A 22,642-nucleotide genomic window follows, 5' to 3' on the forward strand; every position below is an offset into this window, starting at 1 on the left:
TGCCCGCCCGGTCTATGATGAAAAGCCCCATTTTGATGAAGAAACAAAAGCGTGTCAGCTGTGAAACAAAGCCCGCCAGTGTCTAATTATACACAAGTTGACCAAAACACGGGTGCTCCTTCTATTGATTTTGCCACCACTAATACCGCTCTGTTTGCTTTGGCTGATTGGGTCAACAGGTGTTCCACGTTTCGAGTCGGGGATGCCACGTTACCTTCAATTTCCACACAAAATGGATTTATTGCACTTACATATGAAGATTTGGCGAGTTTTATCATTCCCATTCCTTATATGGGAAAAAGACGAGGAAGACTCGAAATATAATACATGCCACAAACAGGTTTATAGACAGATAACAATCTTGCAATGCAGCGTGAAAGGCGTGGGTGTTTGTCTCTGGTCTCTGTGCATGCGGGCGTGCGTGTGTGGGTGTGTGCACGCATTCATCCGTGAAGAAAGGAAGAAAAGGTTTTGGAGAGAAAGGGGATCTTGGGGGGCCTAGAAGGAGGGAACAAACTAAGAGAAACTCTGGCAAGAGATAGGGTGACTTGCGAGAGATGACATCATCTGCAATTTGAATAATCCCTCAGATAGGGAGGTGATTGGCTGTGTTTAGAAAAAGCAGTTGTCCCCCTGCTATTCGCTATTCACGCCTTTCAATTTCGGCGTGGCGCGCTGTCTGTTGAATGATGCCTTCAGGGGATATTCGTAATATTCTCTTCTCGGTGGGTTGTCATTATCTTGTTGCAATCCTTTACATTACATCAGTTGTTTTCAATTGTGAAATCAAACAAGTGAGTGCCATTTTGATTGACTCGATGCAAATTGTTACTAAAAATAAACTAACAACGACAGCAACAAAAAAAACCCACTTTCGTCAGACTGTATTCTGAGAACGTGGAGCATAATTCCACGGTGCCTTTCAATGTGTATATGTAACACAACAATAAATGGGTGCAGCTGCTGGTAAAGAAAAGAAATGTTTAATCTATGACTAGAACAAGCCGCGTCTTTCGCTCGTCGTTTGGTGAATTGTCAGTTTTCCGACGTTCAAGTAGCATTTGAAGGCATTCCTCGCCTTCGCCTGTCCATCCATCGCTTCAGCGGTCTGTGAGCGTGTGTGTGTGTGCGCGCGCGCGCTTAATGAAGCGTCACTCGGTGTCTTTCTTCCTCCCAGCGAACACAAGCATCACTTGGGAGAAAAAAAACGGCGCTTGAGACCAAGAAGTTTCTTATTTAGAATCTCGACTTGAAGTCATAGCCTCCGCTCTACGAGTCTTCCCTTTTCCCCGCCTGCGCCTCATCTTCACTTTCTCTTTGAGGACCCGGCGCGATCGAGGACCCAGTCGGCGCGAACCGGCTAACACAGGGCGTAGCTGGGGAGGATTTTGCTAGCTCGCCGCTGCACTGACCGGTAAGCGCGACATTGAAATTGAGCAAACACACTAGCGTAGATTCGTTTCTCGTTTGGCTCATTGACGTCGATTTTAACCAGACATCGCTTACTTGAACGCCCTTTCGGCTCTAAGAACGGGCGTCTCGCATTATTGTCTTTGCCGTCGGTAAAAGCCCGCTACTCAACAGTTTGTCTGAATCGTGACATGTCATGATGAAAATGTCAGTATTTTTCTTGATGAATATGTATTCCTACGTGTGTCTATATGCTATTCATAGGCTAGTTTACATTCGGAATGGATGGAAACCGGTCGGTGGGGCGGTGGCAGGCAGCGTGGAAGCTGGAATAGCCCGCCACCGCACCGGTGAAAGTATGCTAAATCAGATGTACGGTCTAGCTTTTGCCAAATGATCAGCCTTTTTTTAGATTGTGTGCTCTTACATTCCACATCAAGATTTATCGGTGTTTTTCCATTCACCCCCGCTTCCTCATCTCCCCCTTCCCCATGTGGCGGATGCCCATTGTTCTGGGGGTGCTGGGTGAGTACGGAGAAATGTTCGTGTGTCATTTCGAGAGGGAAATGACAATCCTGTTTTTTTTACGGCAAAAATAAAAATCAACTTTTTACGCGCATTCGCTCAAGGGCACTTAAAGCCCGGTCGATGAATAATTCACCTTGGAGACACTTGTTAAGGGCTGAAATGTATCCAAGAAAGGGGTGGCTAGCACTTATTAGGCTGGCATGTTATCAGGGCTGATTAATGTCACCCCGAAAAGTGATCAGCTATTGTGCTTGAGGAGTTATGGCTGTCGGGGCTGAGAGCTGCTCCTTAACACACTCACTTGGTGAGTGAGCGCAACAAGGCACATTACACCCCCCCACTCCCCCAACCTGAACAATGGGGCGGAGAGATGGCTGCCTTACCAAAAGCATTTAACAACAGGCAATCATCAGAAAATATTACTGACCATTCCATAATGCTGTCATTTTCCCTTTGAGGTGATGGAGACGTTTAGTGGCCACAATGGGCGTGGATGGCTGTTGGTGTGATGTTGAGGTATTGGCATCAATCAAAGTAAAAGGCATCTTAGCTTGACTAATAAAAGCACTTTCAAGGTTCAGCCACAAAGGGCTTGGAGACACTCCACGACTCTTAAATCGGAGGTGGGAAACGACATCGTCTTGTCCGCCCCCATGGATGAGAGAACGGCTGACTCACAGTGTTGGTCGGTGGCGTGGCAGGGAAATGGAGGACGGAGAAGGCAGGGCACACAGACCGCAGCCTAATGCAATCACATGGAATTGAATGAAGATGCCCTTAGAAGCCATGCTTTACGTTTATTAGATTCTTTCATTTGGTTTGGGGGGGATAAATGGGTTCAAAAGGATCAAATTGGATTGAAAAGAAAATACCGGTAATATAAATATTCCCACCTAAACCTGTAAACAACAGTCTGACCAGCGACGACTGTCTGTCCTAGAGACCTGGCTTTTGTGAATTTTTCCGCCATGATTTGAGATTCAACTGATTCGCGTTACGGAACAAATTCAATTTGTATCTCGTCAAATGACATCTTTTTGGCCAAGGATATTTTATGACTTCCTTCGTGTAGTTCAGACTTGATTGTAGTAATTGTATAGCTCCTCCGGTATCGCCGGTGTATGTTTACCAGCCTGCGTCGCTGCTTCCCTTGTCACCAACAGATGTGCAGTTGTGCACCCTGTTGAGAAGAATTGTAACAGGGTTGAAAGAGTCTGTAATTGTAAGGAGGGGAAAATAAGCCCCCCCGGTGACACTCAAATGGGCGTAGGCCTTCAGCGCAGTTGAACAGTCCTCATTTGCGTAGGCAGCAAAATGTACAACTTTGTAGATATCTATGCAGATACCAATATTGGCGGAAAAATGAACAAAAAATGTCATAAAGTGGAGAAATAAAAATTCACGTCGCTGCAAATTCATCTGGGTTGGATCGCACTCAAAATAGAAGGGGGCGGGGGGAAGTTTCATGAAAATCTGTGCAAATTCTGCTTAGTACCTACAAGAAACGAATAAATAATTGAAAGATTTTACAGAGGTTAGTGAGGTGACTTGACAAAATGATAAAGGGCAAATTAAAAAAATGAATGATGTCCAAAAAAACCCGACACGGGCCATTATTTTTAGCTCAATAACGATCTTGTCATTTTCGTAAAGAAGCTTGTGTTTTTGGGGCGTTTGGAATTTAATGAGCCGTTTTGCTCCCAGCTGGCCTCTCAAGCCAAGAGGGGAGATGTTTGTTCTTTGTCGCATTAATAGACTTGTGAGTCAGCCCGCCCTTTGCCTCAGGACTGGTGTTGGCTGAATGTGTGACTCACAATGAAATCCCCCCGCAGTTCTCGAAATCTCAATTGTGACAAGGGCAAGCCTGTGCCTCTGGTCGTCCGTCTTTTTTTTTCATCCAGAACTCGTGATCCCTGCCCTGGGCGTCGTCAAATGTTATGCTGGAGCTCCGAGTTTAGCCACGGTAACAACAACGGCAACAAAGCCGGAGCTTCAGCAAGACGATGATTCAATGGGCGGAAATGTCTGATTCTCCCAAACTGTTTCTGACGGGCTACGCCAAACCGGCAGCTGCAATAATTCGCTACGTTTGGATATTCTGAATGCCATTCGTGGGTGGACGACGGGCAACAATCCCTTTTTTTCTGTCACATTTGGCTGCTATGAATACATAAATGAAAAATAATGCCACAAGAGTTGCAGGAAGTTTGTCAGTTGATGACGTTCCACCGGCTCTTGCGCACATTGCTATCTCCGTTGTCAAGTCGCCGGTCTGGTCGAGCGGCTATCGTGCCGCGTTTATGTCCGATGTTTTTGACCCGACTGCTTGCAACGGCATGTGGCTCGGTCCAAGAGTAGTTTAGAGATGAATCGTTGCAAGCTGAACACGCGGTCGCTTTCGTCGAGAGTTGTCCTCCCTCTGGTGAGCGCGGTGTGTCTGGTCGACTCTTCACGTTGTTTGTCTTCCCCCCGCAAAGGATCAGATTCCATCTGGAACGTGTCTTGTTCCATTTCAAACGGGTCATAATCCTCTTATGGACACAGTTGTTCCACTTAGACTTGGCCCGGTGTGCGTCCGTGTGCTGTGCAAAAAGGCAGAGTGCCGAAGCCTCATGGGTGCATTTCTGCCACCCTGTCCAGATGCTTTGGTCTTACCTCTTCCGTCGTACGTGTGTGTGTGTGTGTGTGTGGGAGAGATTCTGTTCTATCTTGTGTCAGCGATCCAAGCCACCAGCTGGTCCCGGGCTTGGCTGATCTCATTTACCCCCAGAGAGAAGCCTGTTTGTGGGCAGACAGCCCATTATGGAGCTGATCCACAAGCTCTTCAAGTTACAAATTAGCCCGGGTTTTGCCTGTTGCTGGATTCTCTCGATACAATGCGCCGACTTAAAAAGTGTCCCTGCCATTTTCCTTATCTCCAAGGGGAAAGGTTAAAAGCATCAGAGGAACACCTGCCCACTAATGCACTTTGTCTACGGAGCTGCTGGCCAGACTCCCCCACCCGCTTTCTCTCGTGGGATTCAATATCCACACCGTTAAGCTCTGAACTGTCCCTGAAAGTCTCGGTAGGCGGCGGGCGCCGGCCAGGCTGTAATCGGGGCCGACGTGGCCGCAGCCTCGTTTGTGGCCGCTCGCCGGGGACTGTGTCTCGCTCGAGCCTCTTTTGTTGAGCGTCTGACTGAGCCCGAACCTCTCGGCCACCGCGGCATTGTGTTATTTCTGGGCCACGGCGAGTTCACAACTATCAAAACGTGTCCCCCCCCCCCCTTACGTCATCCGTGTCCCCATCGGCACTCTTTACCCCTTTTGCCCCGGCACTGTTTTGAGGATAGTTGAGGGCGACTGTACAAGATCGGCATCTCTCTTTGTCCGGGGGTTAACGCGCTCTGTCGTGTGTTAATCTGCCCGTCCCCTAGGGGGCGCACATCTCTCTTTCAGTGCGACGGCAACAAGGGAATAACTGCGTTTGACAGGTTGGATTGTTTATCCAGGAGACTCCGTTCAAAATCTACCCGCCAAACATAATGAGCGACATTTGCTAGATATATGTACGAACATCTTCCAAATGTGTCGATTTGACGTCGCGCGACATCTCACCTTATCGAAAAGCATTCAAGGGCATCTTGGGAGTGAAAGTCCAGTGAGTCCTGAGGATTAGCACCAGCCTTTCTAATCGCTCCAACCGTATCTGTGAACCAGGGTGCCTGTCACGCAACCTGCTGCTCTCTTTCAGACGTTTGAAGTAAACAAGGAGACGCCACGCCGCTTGTTGTTCCTCACGGCGATGCTTTTGAGCTCATCCAAGGTCTCCGCACTTTCCCAGACTGTGAACGTACTGCAAAGTGATTGACCGTCCATGACTTCAGTTGGCGGTGACAATTAGGGCAGGAGACTTGCAACCGTGTTTCTTCTGAACTCGCCAGTCTGTGCAAGGTTAGTGTGTGTTTCATTTTTTTTTGATGTGGAGTTTAGGTATAATTTGCCATGCGATGTCATGTAATGGGGACGAGGGGGGGTGGGGGGGATCTCGTCCTGAAGCTCTCTGCTCGCTCAGCCCTCCTACTGACAATTCGGAGCAGCCTGCTTTGTTTGGAATGTGTGTGAGGGACAGAGGCGGTTTCCTGACCTCAAGTCGGGGGTGTTTGGAGAATGTTTATGCTCTGATAAGTGTTCCGTTGATGCAGGCAGCTCAGTATCTTTCATGCTCGCCATTTCGCCACAACCGATCCTTCCACGGATCTATTTTTTGGAAGATTGTCGTAAAAGTCGTCACGCATAGTGCACCTTTAGTGAGTTTATTAACCGGCATAGGTAGTTGGCCGCGTCTGCGGTTGTGTTTGGCTGGCAATTGAATGGACAATCTCCGGCCCCATGCCAGGATGTGGCGTCTCGATTCTGACATTCACCCCCCTTATCCGCCCCCCCTGCGAGGGGCTGAATCCGACTTTGTTGCACTCCCCTCAAAGAGGAATGACTTTCCTTGTAAAGAGACAGTGCAGACGCACAGAGCCGCACACACGGGTGAGGCCTCTTGAATCAGCCTCTTGGCCCGTTTGCGTTTTTTTGCTCTAAGCAAGCCAACAGTCTATTATTCATGACACTGTGAAAAGTCGGAACGGGCAACAAAGCTTCAAAATTTCAAGCACATTTGCCGTGACGATCTTTTTGACAATACGCAAAATAATTTTTGAACCATATATTTGTGACGGGTGCTTCGAAACGTCTGCGCTTTTATTGCACGCGATATTGATTTTCCCAATCGAAATGTAAACAAAGTGCAAATGTGGTGTCGATTTCGCAATATTTCAACACCCGAGAAAATACGGCGGTAAATTCATACACGCTGCGATAGGGCACGCCGCCGGTTGGGAAGTGTTCTGATTCACATTTTGAATGATTCGGAAAGTGTGTGATATATATATTGTGAGCATTTAAAATTCCAAATACGATCAAACTGGAAGTAAAAACACAAATGACACAAATAGTGCATTTGTTGCGCAGACGTTTGCTACGGCTTTGCTTTACAAACGCGACCATTGTTGTGTCATGCTTTTAAACAGGTCAGACATGAAACGCCGCAGCTGAGCATCTTGTGTTGGCTGAGCGCGAGATAAAAACACATCAATTACAGGGTCAAAGGTCACCAAACGCTCATTAACCATGTCCCCCCACCCCAAAACAGACCTCAGCACGCATGTTCCCGCTGGCCGTCTTATTGATGAAACCTTTTTCATTGGGTCATTGTCCGAAATAATTCCATCAAGCTTTAACAGTGGATGTAAATAATCAGCACATGGTGGTTTTTTTGGTGTGTGTGATATAAAAAAAATTGGGAAGGTTAAACTTAAAAACTTTTACCCACCAATCTTATCGCGCTATGAAAGTGACTCATGCCCTGTGCGCCATGTTTTTTTTAAGAGAGAGGAAGAGAGAGGAAAAGTGTCCGCAGGTTTGCGGACACTTTTCATCTCCGCGATACATTGAGCAAAAAGCCGCATCAGCAACATCACGTACTTTCTTTTGCATCTTTTCTGCCATCTTGCCGACGCCACCCCCACCGTTGCTTCTTCCTTCCCCCACAATCCCTCTCTTTGATGACTATTTGGAGTAGGCCCCGGGGATAGAAGGCGGCCCACAGAATGCATTTGTGTGCGTGTACACAGTTGTGCGTTGTGAAAGGCAGGGTTGGATTTCTACTCACACAATTCATACTTGCCCACGGACGGCCGGTTGGACAAAGTGAGGCGACGAGAGGGCTCGTGCTTTGTTTTCGCCTTTTTTTTTTTACCCCGAGGAAGCATCTCTCCACTTTCCGACCTGCAAAGTTTAAGTGCAGATGCGGGCGGATACGTGCTGCAGTCGGAGAGCAAAATGGATGCAACTCTCGCTCACAAAAAGTCAACCTCGGCTTGCGTTCAGATTTGGCCAGCCTTTTACAATTCGCTCAAAGCATCCATGCTGTCTTTCTCGTAAAACATGCCTCGTTGGTCCTTTTCTCACATAAGTCGGGCATGTCGAGCGAAGGTGATTCAATATGCTGATGACCTGATTATTCAACAACTGTGTGTTTGTGTCTAGACATCCAGAAAAGCTTCGGTCCCTATGCAGAGCTGGATGGCTTCCAGTTATTGACGGTGCCTACTGAAGCACTCTACACACACACACACACACACACACACACACACACGTGTTTTGTTGATGACCCAGCGCAGGTATTAGGAAGGGATGATCTCGCCTTGCGTTGCTGCCTTGCTCACGATTAGCTTAGGTTGAGCGCTAACTAAGTGCAGCCATGACGACGTAAGTAAACATCGGGTGCCCTGAAAATACAAAACCAAAATCACTACCCGAAGGTGTCGAAACGATCATTCCCACGCTTGCAATTCCAGTTCTATTCAAATCTGGAATGACATTTTTGGGTTTGGTTCTTCAGCATTTGGGTGGGTGGCTTTCCGTGTCTGTGGCTCATCGTTGAGGCTCGCCAGAAATTTATTGTGGGAGGCTATTCGGAGGCCCCGCGCGAGTATTTATGACAAGGCCGCGCACACCCGGGCAAAATGACTGCAGAAGCAATTCTGAAGAAATAAGACGACTTGAGAGGAGAAGGCGACGTTTTATTCTTTACTGCTCCGTGTTTTCTTCTGCTTTTCTCTCGCCAAAACAGGGAAGAAAACAATTTAGGAAGTCGTCACTCCAGATATTATTGCACGTGAGTCATTTGTGAGCGCGCATGCGCACGTGTGGTCAGGATAATGCAACCGTTGACAGGAGCTGCCGAGGTGCCTGGTTTCACGACTCGGAATTCCAATCGCAGACAGACTTTTTTTTTTTTTTTTTTTTTAAATCAAGTTTCATCCAGAAGGCCACGCTGAGATTCCAAACCAGACTGTGAGCAAGATTTGCTTGCCCGTTTCCAAGCTTCCTCAGTTCACAGTCGGAAATGAGTCGTTCGTTTGGAAGCATATCATGAGCACATCTCGTCTCACTTCTGAACCTTCGACTTGGACTTTCCGTTGAAGTTGGAATGTTTTGCAAAACACAAGTAAAAGCAGAATAGAATGACTTGCAAATTCTTTTCAACCTAGATTCAATTGTCTCAACTACAAAGACGAGACATTTCATGTATGAACTTGTGAATGTTATACATTTATGGATTTTTATCAGCGCGGCGTTTATGATGGTAGCGGTGAGGGGGGGTGTGGGGGGGGAGTGACTGATGTGACTTTCACAAGCAGTGATGGCTCATCTGTCTCACAGAAGTGTTGTGACTTGTCAATCTGTGTGTGAATCCAGATTCCCCCCCCCCCGCGAAATCAGTCGGTTGTTCATAAATATTTAGTTTTACTTCAACTGTTTCCCGTTGTGGCTCTTCGTCTGGTGCTTGGATTTGGTTTTTAGCTCCGATCCAAGCGATCTTGGTGGGGAGAGTCTGTCCAATTTTATTTTCTCTTAAGTTCCATTTCCTCACACCAGCTGATTTGTAACCTTCCCATTCAAATTTATTGCTTTGACGGCATTGAAAATGCCCCCGCGATGAAGGGCTGGGCACATGGAACTTCTCTCGCAGACATCCCCTTTCTTATTTCTCAACTTCTCAGGTTGTGATTGAAGTGGAGATGACTTTGCACGCTGTAGTTGGGATTCCGTTTTTTTTTTTTTTTTTCCCCCCTCTCCCCTTCTGACCTTGCTCAGCTGCTGCGGCCATCTGTGCAAAGCCAAAATGGGTGGTGTGAGAAGGCTTGTTGTGGTGGTGGCGGCGGGGGTGGTCAGGAAAATGGGGTAGGAGGCAAAATGCAAAATGTAAAAGTGAAGTTTGCTACACGAGTCTGCTAATTACATGGTACTTAGTTTGGAACGTGCGTAAGGGGCGACTGACGAAGGACAGAGAGAAAAAAGTATGAGGCACCGGGATGATGATGATGATGTGACGCTTTCCCGAAATAGGACGCTGACTTTGAACCACGCAAGTTGAGGTCAGTGGAAAGTAGGATGACGAAACATGTCTGGATTTTAGAGTTAGGCTAACAAATACCATCCCGTCATGAGCTCTTTCTTTCTTTTTTTTTCCTCCTCTTTGTTTCTCTTTCCCACCCGCCTCTTTGTTCCCATGCTCCCCAGGCCAAACATCCTCCTGGGGTTGGCCTCAGCTTTTGCCTTCATGGTTGCCTCACGACCAAAAGCCAAGTCCGCGTCCCCCGTTTGGAAATGTTTCCTGCTCGCCTTCCCACCTCGTGACTTCCGTTCCCTCAGAGCGCAACCCACCCCAGTGTATAGCGGCTCATGAAACGAAATGAAAAACAGTCGTGACATTGATGCTGACAATATATGACAGCTTTTATCACAGACGCTTGCCCTTTATCTGCCCTCATATGCTTCACATCCTGTCGCTTGTCCTCAGTTGTTCGCGCGACTCCCGATTTATTGGCCCACTTACGCTCAGCGCAGACTTTTCTTACCCCATCATTTTGTGTGGACAAGCATTATTGGCTGATATAAAGTGTGAATTGTTGGCGAGAAATGGGCTACTCTTCGTGGACGAAGCGTGCATTACAGCTATGAGTGCGCCAGAGCTTCGTCTTCTTCTTTTAAGCTAGTCTGGTCTTGCTGTTTTTAAACTAACCCCCTCCCACCACCCTGTTTGTCTCTGCAGACTGAGACCTGCGTCCAGATCTTGGGCAATCCGATTAGACCTGGACAGACCACTTCTCTAGAAGAGGAGATGAAACCAGATGGGGTTATTACTGCAGCACTGGAGCCAATGGAAACTTTAGAATCGAATCCAGTCAATGAGTTATGCCCGGTCACGGGGCAGCAGCCCAGTCAGGGAGCGGCGGAGGAAGCGGCCCAGCGACCCAAAGATGCGGTTCCGCCCGGGCCGGAAAAGCCCAAGGAATCCTCATCTGCCAAGACCAGTAACAAAATCTCGGGGGACCCCAAAGCCAAGACCGCGACCAAGACCGCGCAGAAAACAAAACCCAGCGCGACCAACGTGACGAAGAGCGCACCCGGCTCGCGGCTCAGCACGACCTCGGCTGGCCGCCTATCCAATGGCTTGTCCAAGCCTCAGAGCAACGGCGTGACAAAGAAGACCGCGCCTGCCCTTGAGAAAAAGAGCACTCCGACCTCCGCGGCACCCAAGAAACCAACGGCCGGCGTCCCGGCCCCTCGGAACACGGCCAAAGTAACCGAAAGAAAAACGGCATCGTCTGCCACTCAAGGTGCAAAGTCTGCCGTGGGAGCCGCGGCCATTAAGAAGGCGACGACGTCCGCAACGGTGAACGGCGTTAAAACCGGCGCGGCCGCCGCTGCGAAAAAGCCCCCAGGTTGGTAAAAACCTCACACGTGAAACCATTTTCCGTCAAGATGTAGAATACGGCTGACGTTTTTTTGCACAACGGGCTGCAAATGGAAAATGCGACGCATTCACACACACACGAGATGGATTCAGTACACAAATTAGGCATGCAAGAGTGAGCGCCGCATTTGCCCTTAATCCTGATGACAGATGAAAAGAAATGTGTCTGACCTACATCGCGTACTGTACCGTACATTGTTCTTCACCCTCCTCATAATCTCTCCTCTGTTGTCACCTTCCCATTTTCGCTACGTTCCTGCGCTACAGCTCCGAAGCCTGCCACCGCAACTTCCACAAAGTCCACCACTGCACTCAAGACCGATAAGCCTCCCCTTTCCAAGACCAGGTCGGTATGACGTGATATGAATGTCAGCTAAAAGCCGCATAGACGGTCTATATAGGTGAGCTCTTGCTCCTGCCTGATTTAAAGTGGCACAAACACCGGGTTTCTTTTTCTTGATGGAAGTGGGGCTCGGGTGATCTATCTCTGAGTGTCTTCTGTATAGACGTGCAGCTCAAGCCTTCATGGTGGGAGCCGAATGTCACTGCCCAGCATATGCTCATCAGCCAGTGTGCTACTCTGTCATGTAACGGAATGAAAGGGAGATGGGAGTGCAGCGACATGTGTTACGTGCGCAGGAGTCTGCTTTCCCCGCAGATACCGCACAGCGAAGCCAAACAAAAAATGGCAGCGTACATGCCTGGCTCAGTGCGTCGTATCCCGGTTTTCGTGCATATTGGATGGAGAGGGAGCCAAAGAAGTCACCGGTGGAGGAAAGCGGCGGTTCCGATGTACCGTACGTGTGGCTGAGAAAAATACGAGCCTCTGAGTACATTCAAGGATACAACAAGGGCATTGCCTCGATCTCGAACGTAAGGGGCGGGCAACCCGGGCCCAAGTTGGTTTCAGTCCTGCTTTTATTTTGCTGCCATCCGCTCGGCCGCCCGTGCTCTCATTAGTCAGGGTCGTTTTTTTCTCATTGATGGTCCCTCTGGGATAGTAAATGTTTGCAGCCAATTTAATTGAGCCCATCTAACAAATTGCCGCCGATGTCATGGTCTGACAGTAAATGCGTGCGGTCGTCAGCTTACTTGGGCCCCGACGCCGTAAATCAGCGGTCCTGCTTTGGGTGCGGCCGATGACTGAGCAAGGCGGCGTTGGGTTGCCCGGATTTGAACCAGGGCCAACCGCAGACCTTATTAGCAAATGGGGAGAGTGGTAAGCGATGGGAGGGGGAAATGGAAAAGAGCGTTGTGGGGGTGGGGGGGGGGGTTCATTCTCATGACCAATATGAGACCTTTTTCCCCCGCTGTCGGTCCGTTCAAATCAACCTTTTCAATTTTTGGCGCCGCTGCTCATGAAGAAAGCCAATCGCGGTTCTTACTTACATTTGACCGTGAACTCTTTGACCCGAACCGCGTGAGATTGTCTCAAGCCTAATAGCTCCGGCAGGGATTAGTTTAGCTTTGCGACTTACCAAGTGCTGTTGGGCCAACAAGAGGACAACACATCGCAACAAGTTTAAGGACATCTTGTTGAATAATGCACTCACTCCTTTTATCTTTTGTTGTCATGCTAATGTATGGCACGGCTTGCATGTCGGCTTGTTTGTGCCCTTCGGGCGGGGAGGGGGGGGGGCACTCCTGTTGTCAACGGCGGCGGCGCGCTCGCAATGTTTACCAGCGTGACCGAGTTTAACCACCCGTCGCCATTGTTTCGTCAGGACACCTGCAGAGAAATGGAAGCGGAGGGAAAACAACAGTCATGATCTCATTTGGAGGGCCGGGATCATTTTGACAATAAAATCCCCAAAGTGCCCTCATTCGCATGATTGCATCTTGCGCGAAGCTTCAGGGTGAAGATCCCGCCTCGATATTTCTGCTTCCAAATGATCATCGATTCATTTCTTTTTAATATGACAGCAATGTTGTTAGGAGCCGCGGGTTTTGTCCGTTGCCTTCGCCGCGGGGAAAATGTCTGCGCGCTCGCTTCGCTCCTTTTGATGCGGAATTCCTTTCTTCAAATCTTAAACTAGCTGGTGGCCGAAGGGGGAACAAATCAGCCCCCAGCGGGCGGCCGTGTTCTCCCACAGCTCACCTTTTTTTTTTTTTTCTTTTCAGCTGCAATAATTGAGTACATTTGTATTTGCGACAGAGCTAGCGTTCTCATTACTCCTCAAGCAAACTTCTTGCTTGCTTCTCGCGGTGTGCCCGTAGCAACCGGCCGCATGAGTCATCTGATTTTGCATCTGCGGTGCCTTTGTGGGATCCCAGTTTAACATTTACTCAAGCTCGAATGCACTGTGGTGAAAATGAAGGAAGCAAAGTAACAGCTGTTCTTTTTTTTTTTTGAATTTCATATACTGAGGCCGAGTGACCTCCTTTCAGAACGACGTCAGGCCTTCTGTGTCATTCAGCTGAAAGCAAGCGTGATCACAGAACGAATGGGAGCCTAAAATCGTGAAATGATCAATGGAGCTCCGTTTTCCGTTGCCAAACATTGGGGAAACATAATCGCAAAATAGATTTCGGTCGGAAATACTGTCACAGATTTTTCAGCTTGTGCTCAATGCTCCGTTTCATTCGCAGGAACAAGGCACAGAGATAACGTCATCAGTGGAATATTTCCCCCGTCCACACGCCTGCTCTTATTTCTCTTTCAGTCAACTGGTTCTTCTCCAGCGTTCTCGAAAGTGGCCGTGCCATTTCAGATGATCCCTTTTCCTTTGAGGAGCCAGTCGATCATGAGCACTGGCCTTGAATATTCTGCCTGCAAAAATCCCTCATCAGGCGTCGAAATAGCTGATTTGTATTGCCAATCAATGACTTTATTTGAGGGAGTAAAGCGCTGCGGCGATTTTGCAAGTGAATGCCGGGGACCTGAAACAAGGCTTTTAGACTTCCGGATGGGTCTTATTTTTTTGCAAGGGTCTGATGTTGGCCTGCTTTTCGACTTTTTAAACCACCCCAAATAAAACACGAACGGCACGGCAAACTCATCTCATTGAAAATTCAAATACATTTGAAAGAGTTTATATCATTGAGTATCCGTTTTTTTTTTCTTGTCGCAACGATTTAGTGAGGGGGGGGGGGGGGAAATCAGCGTGTAAATTTCAAAACACAACATTGTGCTTCTACTACATCCCGGTTTCGGGACTGCCGATTGATTCCGGTCTTATTTCGTGTCTCCAAAACCTTGTTCCAGTGCACAGTGCTTGCACTGAGAAGTTTTTCCATTTCATTTATTTATTTCCGAATCCATTCACTATGAAAGATTAACGTGGCCCCAGCCATCTTCCTTTTTTCCCCACTGTTCTCGTTCTGTCAGCGGTAACTCAAGTCTTAATTTAGAAAGCGGCGGTTAGTGTAGCATGTACCCATGACGACGGCGCACCATCGCCTTGTCAGGGCGACTCGATGTAGGTTACTTTGCTCAGACCCGGCACGCAGTCCGCTTCGGGGCCAAGCAGGCAAGCCAAGCATGCAGGCTGATGCGTAACTGCCTCACGTGTCACTTCAACATGGGATGAATATCCTGTCCAGAGACCGAGGGGAGGGTAGATGCCTCTCTGGGGTACATCGTCATTCACTTCCTGTCCCACTTAATGATTCCTCACGAACTTGTAGTTGAGAGAGAAGAGAGGAGAGTATTTACAAAATGCCTAAGTGAGCTCGATGCACTGAACTGAGTTGAGAAGGAGACGAGGAGGTTTATTTACTTCTGTAAGTCCCGCAGAGAGTAGTTTTCGGGTTAAGATCAATTTCCTTAAACTGCTTACGCAAGGATTGGGGCTGATGCCACATCTGTGTCGGATAAGGTCATTTTACGGTCGCCGCTAAATCAACGCTAATCTAATCAAACTAATTATAGTCTAGCCATCGCCTCTGAGGTGGAAAGTTTTTACCATTGTTGTTTTCTGGAATTGCACTTTTCCTATTTTCACAGTTTCTTCAGCGTTCCCGTTTCACTTGCAGTGAAACATCGTTAAAGATTCCCTTCTGACCCCAGTCTGAAACACATTGGATCCATGTTCCTCACCTCTATGCTACTTACATATTTCACTTTTTTTTTTCTGCAGACCCTCAACCGGCACAACCGCATCCCGTCCTACCACAGGCTCAACTCGACCGCCCTCCACCATCGCAACCAAGAGCCCCGCCGCCACATCCAAACCAGCCACCCCGAAAACCTCCGCTACCGGTGCCAACAGTGTTGCAACCAAATCGGCCTCATCTACTCCCTCTGCTGTCAAAACTCCTGCATCTCAAACATCTCGAAACACAACCCCTGCAAAAAAAGGTACGCTGCACTCAAAAGTACAATCTGTAAACTGCATCCGCTTTGAACCAGTTCAGAGCACGTAGGCTTCAGCACCCCATGACCTGGTACAAGAAAAGGGATGGATTTTTTTTCTTCCCTATTTGTTGTTCCTTTTTATGTGGTGGTATTTTCATTATACATATATATATTATATTGTATTATTGTAATATTATCTGTGGGGGGCGGCCCGGTAGACCAATGGTTAGCACGTGGGCTTCACAGTGCAGAGGTACCGGGTTCGATTCCAGCTCCGGCCTCCCTGTGTGGAGTTTGCATGTTCTCCCCGGGCCTGCGTGGGTTTTCTCCGGGTGCTCCGGTTTCCTCCCACGTTCCAAAAATATGCATGGCAGGCTGATTGAACACTCTAAATTGTCCCTAGGTGTGAGTGTGAATGTGAATGGTTGTTCGTCTCTGTGTGCCCTGCGATTGGCTGGCAACCGATTCAGGGTGTCCCCCGCCTACTGCCCGGAGACAGCTGGGATAGGCTCCAGCACCCCCCCGCGACCCTAGTGAGGATCAAGCGATTAGGAAGATGAATGAATGAATGAATTATCTGTGGGTTGTTTTTTTTTCCCCACTAGATGTTACCAAATCTGCCACCCCGGCAGCCAAAAAGTCTGCAGACTCTCCACTCAGCCGACCCTCTGCAACTCTGAAATCAACAAGATCCGAGGCGCCTAAACCAGCTTCAAAATCGGACAGTCTAGCCAAAAAGCCATCTGTAAGTAAAGTTGCAGACGCAAAGGCACCGAACCGTTCCAAAACACAAGAGAATAAGTCCACACCTTCCAAGGATGTCGCCAAGACACCGGCCTCCAAAACCGTGGCGAGCAAGAATACTAGCGCCAAGAAGACTGTGGGCAGCAGCACCCCAACGCCTGTGAAACGTGGACCCAAAGCAGAAGAAGCTGCTGAAACTGGAGGGGAAATTGCTGCTGCTGTTGCTGCTGCTGCAGCAATAGCGAGTGCGGCAGCTACCATTGTAGGGTCAAATGAGTCCCAATCACCTGCAGAGGTGGCCTTGGTGGCATCTCAAAGCGCAACTGCAGAGCAAATGCCTCCTACGATCCCGTCAGCCTTTGCGGTACAAGGGATCATTTCAGAGCCCACTCTGGAGCCGTCAACAGAACAAGCATATGAACAAACACCGGAAATTCAACAAGAAAAAATACCAGAACCAAGGCAAGAACCCATACGAGAAACTGCAGGAGAACCCATGAGAGAGCCATCACCAGAGCCCATACCAGAGCCAACACCAGAATTTATCAGAGAACCCACACCAGAATTTATACGAGAACCCTCTCCGGTGCCTGTCAGAGAACAAACACCAGAGATGGTATTGCAACCTACACCAGAATTTATACGAGAACCTACACCGGAACCTATTCTACAACCATCAGCAGAATCCATTCGAGAACCTACACCACAGCCTGTCCGAGAACTAACGCCAGAATCCCAACGAGAACAATCACCAGAACCTCTCAGAGACTCGTCACCGGAGCCTATGGGAGAGTTTACACCGGATGCTGTTCGAGAACCAACACCAGAACATGCGCTCGAGATCACACCACAGCCCCTCCGAGCGCTCACACCAGAACCCGAACGAGATTCAAGTCCAGAACTTCTGCAAGAAATAACTTCAGATCCCACTCCAGAGCCGTCACCAGAACAAGCAAGTGCACTAACACCAGAAATTCAACAAGAAATCGAACCGGAAACGAGGCGGGAAGCCACCCCGGAACCCTTGCGAGAACCGACGCCGGAAGTCCTTCAGGATCTCCCACCGGAACCAGTACAAGATGCAAACGTTGAAAGCCTTCTTGAATCAGAACCCGAGCCCCTGCGAGAGTTGACACCAGAGCCTGTGGAAGAACAACCTCAGCTTCATGCATGCCAAATGTCTCCCGAGGTCCCTGAGGAAACATTCCGTCAGCCCACAGAGGAGCCACGCCAGGGAGCCGCGTTCAGTCACGATTTTCAACAGCCAGCACAAAATGACCCTTTCAAATTTGATCAGTCTGCAAGTGACTCGGTTCCTTCCCTAGGAACTACAGTCATGTCTCCTCCCTGTTCGCCACCGGTCCCTGTTTCTCAGATCAGAGAATTTCAGGATCCCTCCGATCTGCTGAGCATGCACATCCGACCGGATGTGGACCAGACCCTGGAGCCACGTGATATTGACCCCCAGGTGCCTCACGGTATGATGAGCTTCCCGACGGGGGAGCGCAATGACCAGGACGATGAATGGCAGACGAGGAGAGATGAAGAAGATGAGGAAGAGAATCTGATGACTTCCGCTGCTCCTTCCGCAGAGGCCTTCTATGCGATGGCGCAGCCTCCGTTTTTGGGTGCCTCGACCGTGGAGGATTTTACTTCCGGGCACACGCCGTCGCCCCATGAAAAGGAAGTTGCGGCGGGAAAGGCGGATGAAGAAATAAATGAAGACGAGGAGGATGAAGATGAAGAAGATGAGGAGCAGAGGAGGTTGGGCCATCATCTCTCCTCCATGATCACTGATACGAGCACGTCTCAGCCCTCGGAGGAGTTCCAGATCAGACCTTCGGCTTTCGGCGCGTCTGCCGGCTGGCACTGCGACGACTTGCTGTCGGGGATGGACTCGGAGGATGTCAGCAGTTGCACCAGCAGCCGACAGCAGGGCATTTCCGACTTCAGCAGCACCCAGCACACGGCCATACTGGAAGGTACTCAGAGCTCGGACGCCTTGATCGACTCCAGCCTCCGTGGCTCCGAAGGTGACGGTAACTTCATGGGCTCTCCCAATGTGGAAACCTTAGCCAATGAAGAAGACGACGAAGAGGACGAACGTGTGGATGACATGGATTTAAGTTCGGAGAGAGCGGAGGAACATCATCACGTGTTCCGGCAGCGAGAACAAGATGAGGACGAAGAGGATGAAGATGTCGAAATGCACAGTGACGGAGTCGCGGAAAGCTGCGAGAACGCAGAAGACGACGACTTTCACCAGGAGGCGCGTTTAGACAACCTCAATCGCGGCCATTCGCCATCCGTTCTCCCACCTACCACCTCCTGGGGTCAGACCAACCCTTTTTCCGATACCTGGGCTCAGCCTCAGCCGGCTTCCTTGCGCTCCGTCTCCTCCCCCAGCCCGATCTCGGATCACGGCGCGGGAGAGTCCGAAAGCCCCACGCAGTCCCCTGCCCGAACCGGTTGGGACAGCAGCAGCTCCCCTTTTTTGGCTCCTCTCTCGGGGCAAGACTCTGAGCGACAGCGGTCCCTACATGGGCCGGACGCCTCCGTCCCTGAAGATACTCCAAATACGCTTGCTCCCGCCGCTGTCGGCCTGTCCCAGTCTAGCGGTCTGAGTGGCACAGCACCGGCCGCCCGCAGCGGCAGCGAGACGAGCACGCCGGAAGAACTACGGGACTACGACAGCAGTTCGGGGGTGGAATCCCGCTCGGACAAACAGCACACTCCGGTTCCTGCGTCACTCCAGCCTGACCTGGAGCAGGATCTGGGGATTCACCTGGAGAAAGGCGACGGAGAAGAGGAAGAGGCGGAGACGCTGCCGGCCGATGAGGTCCTGGGAACGGGACCCCCAACCGCTCCGGCATCCGCCCCGTCGTCGCCTACTACCTCCGTCGATGAGGCCAGCGACACAGAGGGGGAGATGCAGATGAATGAAGCCGATGCGCCCGCGACCGCGGATGAAAGCGCTGCATTCGAAAGCCCGACCCTGACGTGCAATTTGTCCGCTCTGGATGAGGATGAGGAGGTCAGAGAAACGGCAGCAGGAGAGGGTGAGGAGGACGAAGGCGAGACCACCCCCCAGTCGGCAAATTCCGTGGCGTCCTACGGCTTCGACTGCACCACGTCCAACTCGAACGCCCACTCCACGGCCGAGAGCTGCGGAAAGAGCCCCGGCATCTTCTCCCTGGAAAATGAGGAGCAGCTACCGGAGGAGGCCAAGGACCCGTCACTCATCAAGGAGCTGACCTCGCCGCCTCCCGCCGCCGCCGCCCAGGCCGAGGACCTCCTGGGCCGACCTGTGGACCTGATGCCCTTGAATTTTCCGGAAGATAAGCAGCCCGGTCTGGATGAGCGCCACTACATGCTCGGGGGTGAGCTGACCGCACAGCACCTCCAGGAGGTGGATCCGTTGGAGGCAAGTCTCCACCGCGGGCCTGTGGAATCCGCAAATACGGATGAGAACCAGCCATCCTACTACTCCACCATATGTGATAAGACTGATTATCTGGAAGGTAATGTATAAGCCCCTCGCAAGTACTCCCCCGCCCCTGCCCCTGGAATGCACCTTTTCCCCGCAACCTTCCCCCCCTTTACCTAGTGTTTGTCTTCGCTCCAGTTGGGTTAGATAGCTTAGAAGAAAACAAAAGGAGAGCAAGATATTAGGAAGATGAAAATGTTGACTGTAGCGATTTTGAAATGAAGGCTCCTTCACTGTTACGGCCACGCTTTTAAGTCTACGGCTGCAACTTAGCCAATGTGCAAGAACTAAGATCATTTTCTAGTCGAATGTTCGGTTGAAGGGTACGGACGCATTGATCCAACGTGACTGAACTTTTAAACGAAAACGACAACAAAAACAGAAGGAACCAATGGGACTGTATTTATCCTGCTGTTTTTACCTATCAAATGTCAATGTTTTTGTTTTTTTGTTTGTTTCCGTCTACCCCGAACCTCCCGATTTTGTGTATATACCCTCAGCGTTCAGCAGCACCGTAGTGATATTTGCGTGCGCCGCGCTCTTTAAGATTTGGTTTTTTTGTTCCGTCCATATCAAGGCTAGTTTATTAACGCTTTTTACAGATGTGTCAAGGTAGGTATGGAAGTCGTAGATTGCCGTTGATTAAGGTTGACCTTTTTAACCGTGTCCGGTTCTTTTGTTTGCATAGATTGCTGACGCGTAGAACACGCAGTTGCCGACAGTATTTCTGGCTTTGGATTTTCAGTGGCTCGATGACAAACCGCAGCTAGCGCATCCGTCGTGTCACCGAAAAGGCGAACTAGTCTGTTGTTTATGATTCGACCCTGAATTGCTCATCATCTCTCTCGCAGCTTCACACCCATAGTGGACGCTTGGTTAACTCTTCCAACGATATATTGCATGTTTACCTAGCAAAAAAGACCGTGTAACACTATCTGATACCGTTCAAGGAATTCTGCTCTCAATCTCTTCATAAATTAATAGTTCACACGAGGTTGTCTTTCAAAATTCCATTAAAACATCATTGCAAGGCATTGTTCCCGTTTCTTTTTTTTTTTTTTTTTTTTTCCTCTGTCTTCCAGCAAATGACGACCCTTGTGTTTCAGTCACTGCGTATTTGTTTGTCAGCACGTTATTTATTTTCCCATGGCACAAACAGGAAGTGATGCAAAATGGAATTTTGTCAAATGAAAGAATGCAGAGGTTACCCTTCCTCCAAGCATGTTCATGCCTTTTTGACATGACCTGTCAACGCCGACATCACATTCAGACCTCATCTCTGGCGGGGTGGCGCTCACTCGTTAGGTGCTCTGTGGAGCTTTCCAAACGGGTTGGCAACGTGGACAATTTTGCCACCTTCTGGTTCAACGTACTTTTTCCGTGGGGCAAGTCACTGGCGGGGTTGCTTTTGGTTTGATAGTCGCACGCAAAAGCTCCTCTTTTGGGCACCAGCTGGACACTAGATTTTGTTATTCGGCAAAACTATTCCGCCCTCAGCTTTTTGAAGATCCAAACTCCAAGAAAACCACTCTCATGACTGATTTAATGGCCTCAGTAAAAATCTTTTTTTTTTTTTTCCATGGAACAGAAACATTTGGTACTCTTGGAGTGCAATTTTAAAAAAACTAAATAAAAGAAAGAAAAATTGCAAAACAGGAAATAGGCTTGGCACGGTTTGTCCACGTTTAGAAAAGAACAAAAATGAAAAAAAAAATTTTAAAAAAAAGATCCACATCCTCACAGCAAGGACACGTCGTCTTCATGCTTTTGTGTCGTTAGCTCGCACCAAGAAATTTCCCCCCCTGGCGCAAGCCCACACGGATGCCTCTGAAAGTTGCTGTCGCCATTCATGCCTTTTCCCGTGCCTTGCGCACTCCCGCCCCCGACACTCCGGAGCCATTTGTAAACTGACATAGAGAGCATGTGCCTACTGTCTACTGTCTACTGTACCCGTGTACCTGTGTACCCGTGTCCTGTCCTAGTCAAGCCTCTGCGTCCGCTTCTGAGTCTTAGTAAGCCGCTGGTGAAAACAAATCAGGGAGACGATCACTGGCCAGTCGGTAAACTGGAGCCATCGGGTTTTACCGAGGTGCCTTTTAGCAACACGATGGCATTTTTTTTTTTAAACAAGAATCAACTCGCTGAAAATTGCGGTATTTTTGAGGTACTATATTTGACCTTGGCGGCCCGGTAGTCCAGTGGTTAGCACGTGGGCTTCACAGTGCAGAGGTACCGGGTTCGATTCCAGCTCCGGCCTCCCTGTGTGGAGTTTGCATGTTCTCCCCGGGCCTGCGTGGGTTTTCTCCGGGTGCTCCGGTTTCCTCCCACATTCCAAAAACGTGCGTGGCAGGCTGATTGAACACTCTAAATTGTCCTTAGGTGTGAGTGTGAGTGCGAATGGTTGTTTGTTTCTGTGTGCCCTGCGATTGGTTGGCAACCGATTCAGGGTGTCCCCCGCCTACTGCCTGAAGACGGCTGGGATGGGCTCCAGAACCCCCTGCGACCCTAGTGAGGATCAAGCGGTACGGAAGATGAATGAATGAATGAATATATTTGACCTGCACATGATTGTAAATATGCCGAAAATGACTCGAGCACGACTTTCACCGATGCTCATCACCATTCGATATTTTTAAAAGTACACATTTCCATTGCTGGCTGATTTTGTCTCCCCTCTTGTGTATTGCGTCGCGTGTGCAGGGAATGACTGCTGCGCCGTGTGATAACGAAGACTGAGACAAGTGCCGGCATTTCCGTTGGCTGCCCACGTTATCATGCGGCCGCAGTCACTCCTGCCTGTCAAGTCGTGTCAAACGCCAAA

General features: G+C 49.4%; 1 protein-coding gene across 2 annotated transcripts; it reads left to right on the plus strand.

Moving 5' to 3' along the window:
• Window positions 1-1,097: 1,097 nt before the first annotated feature.
• prr36b (proline rich 36b) lies at window positions 1,098-20,855 on the plus strand. 2 transcript variants are annotated; one of them, XM_052048763.1, is made up of 6 exons: window positions 1,098-1,414; window positions 5,672-5,871; window positions 10,589-11,261; window positions 11,561-11,639; window positions 15,373-15,593; window positions 16,196-20,855. In XM_052048763.1, exons 3-6 carry the CDS (start codon window positions 10,658-10,660, stop codon window positions 19,864-19,866), a joined length of 4,575 nt encoding a protein of 1,524 aa, XP_051904723.1. In that variant the 5' UTR covers window positions 1,098-1,414; window positions 5,672-5,871; window positions 10,589-10,657; the 3' UTR covers window positions 19,867-20,855. The 2 variants fall into 2 exon arrangements, with proteins under 2 accessions (XP_051904723.1, XP_051904722.1); XM_052048762.1 differs by lacking the exon at window positions 5,672-5,871.
• The last annotated feature ends 1,787 nt before the right edge of the window (window positions 20,856-22,642 follow it).

This window comes from Hippocampus zosterae, chromosome 17, assembly GCF_025434085.1.
Source record: "Hippocampus zosterae strain Florida chromosome 17, ASM2543408v3, whole genome shotgun sequence".
NCBI lineage: Eukaryota > Metazoa > Chordata > Actinopteri > Syngnathiformes > Syngnathidae > Hippocampus > Hippocampus zosterae.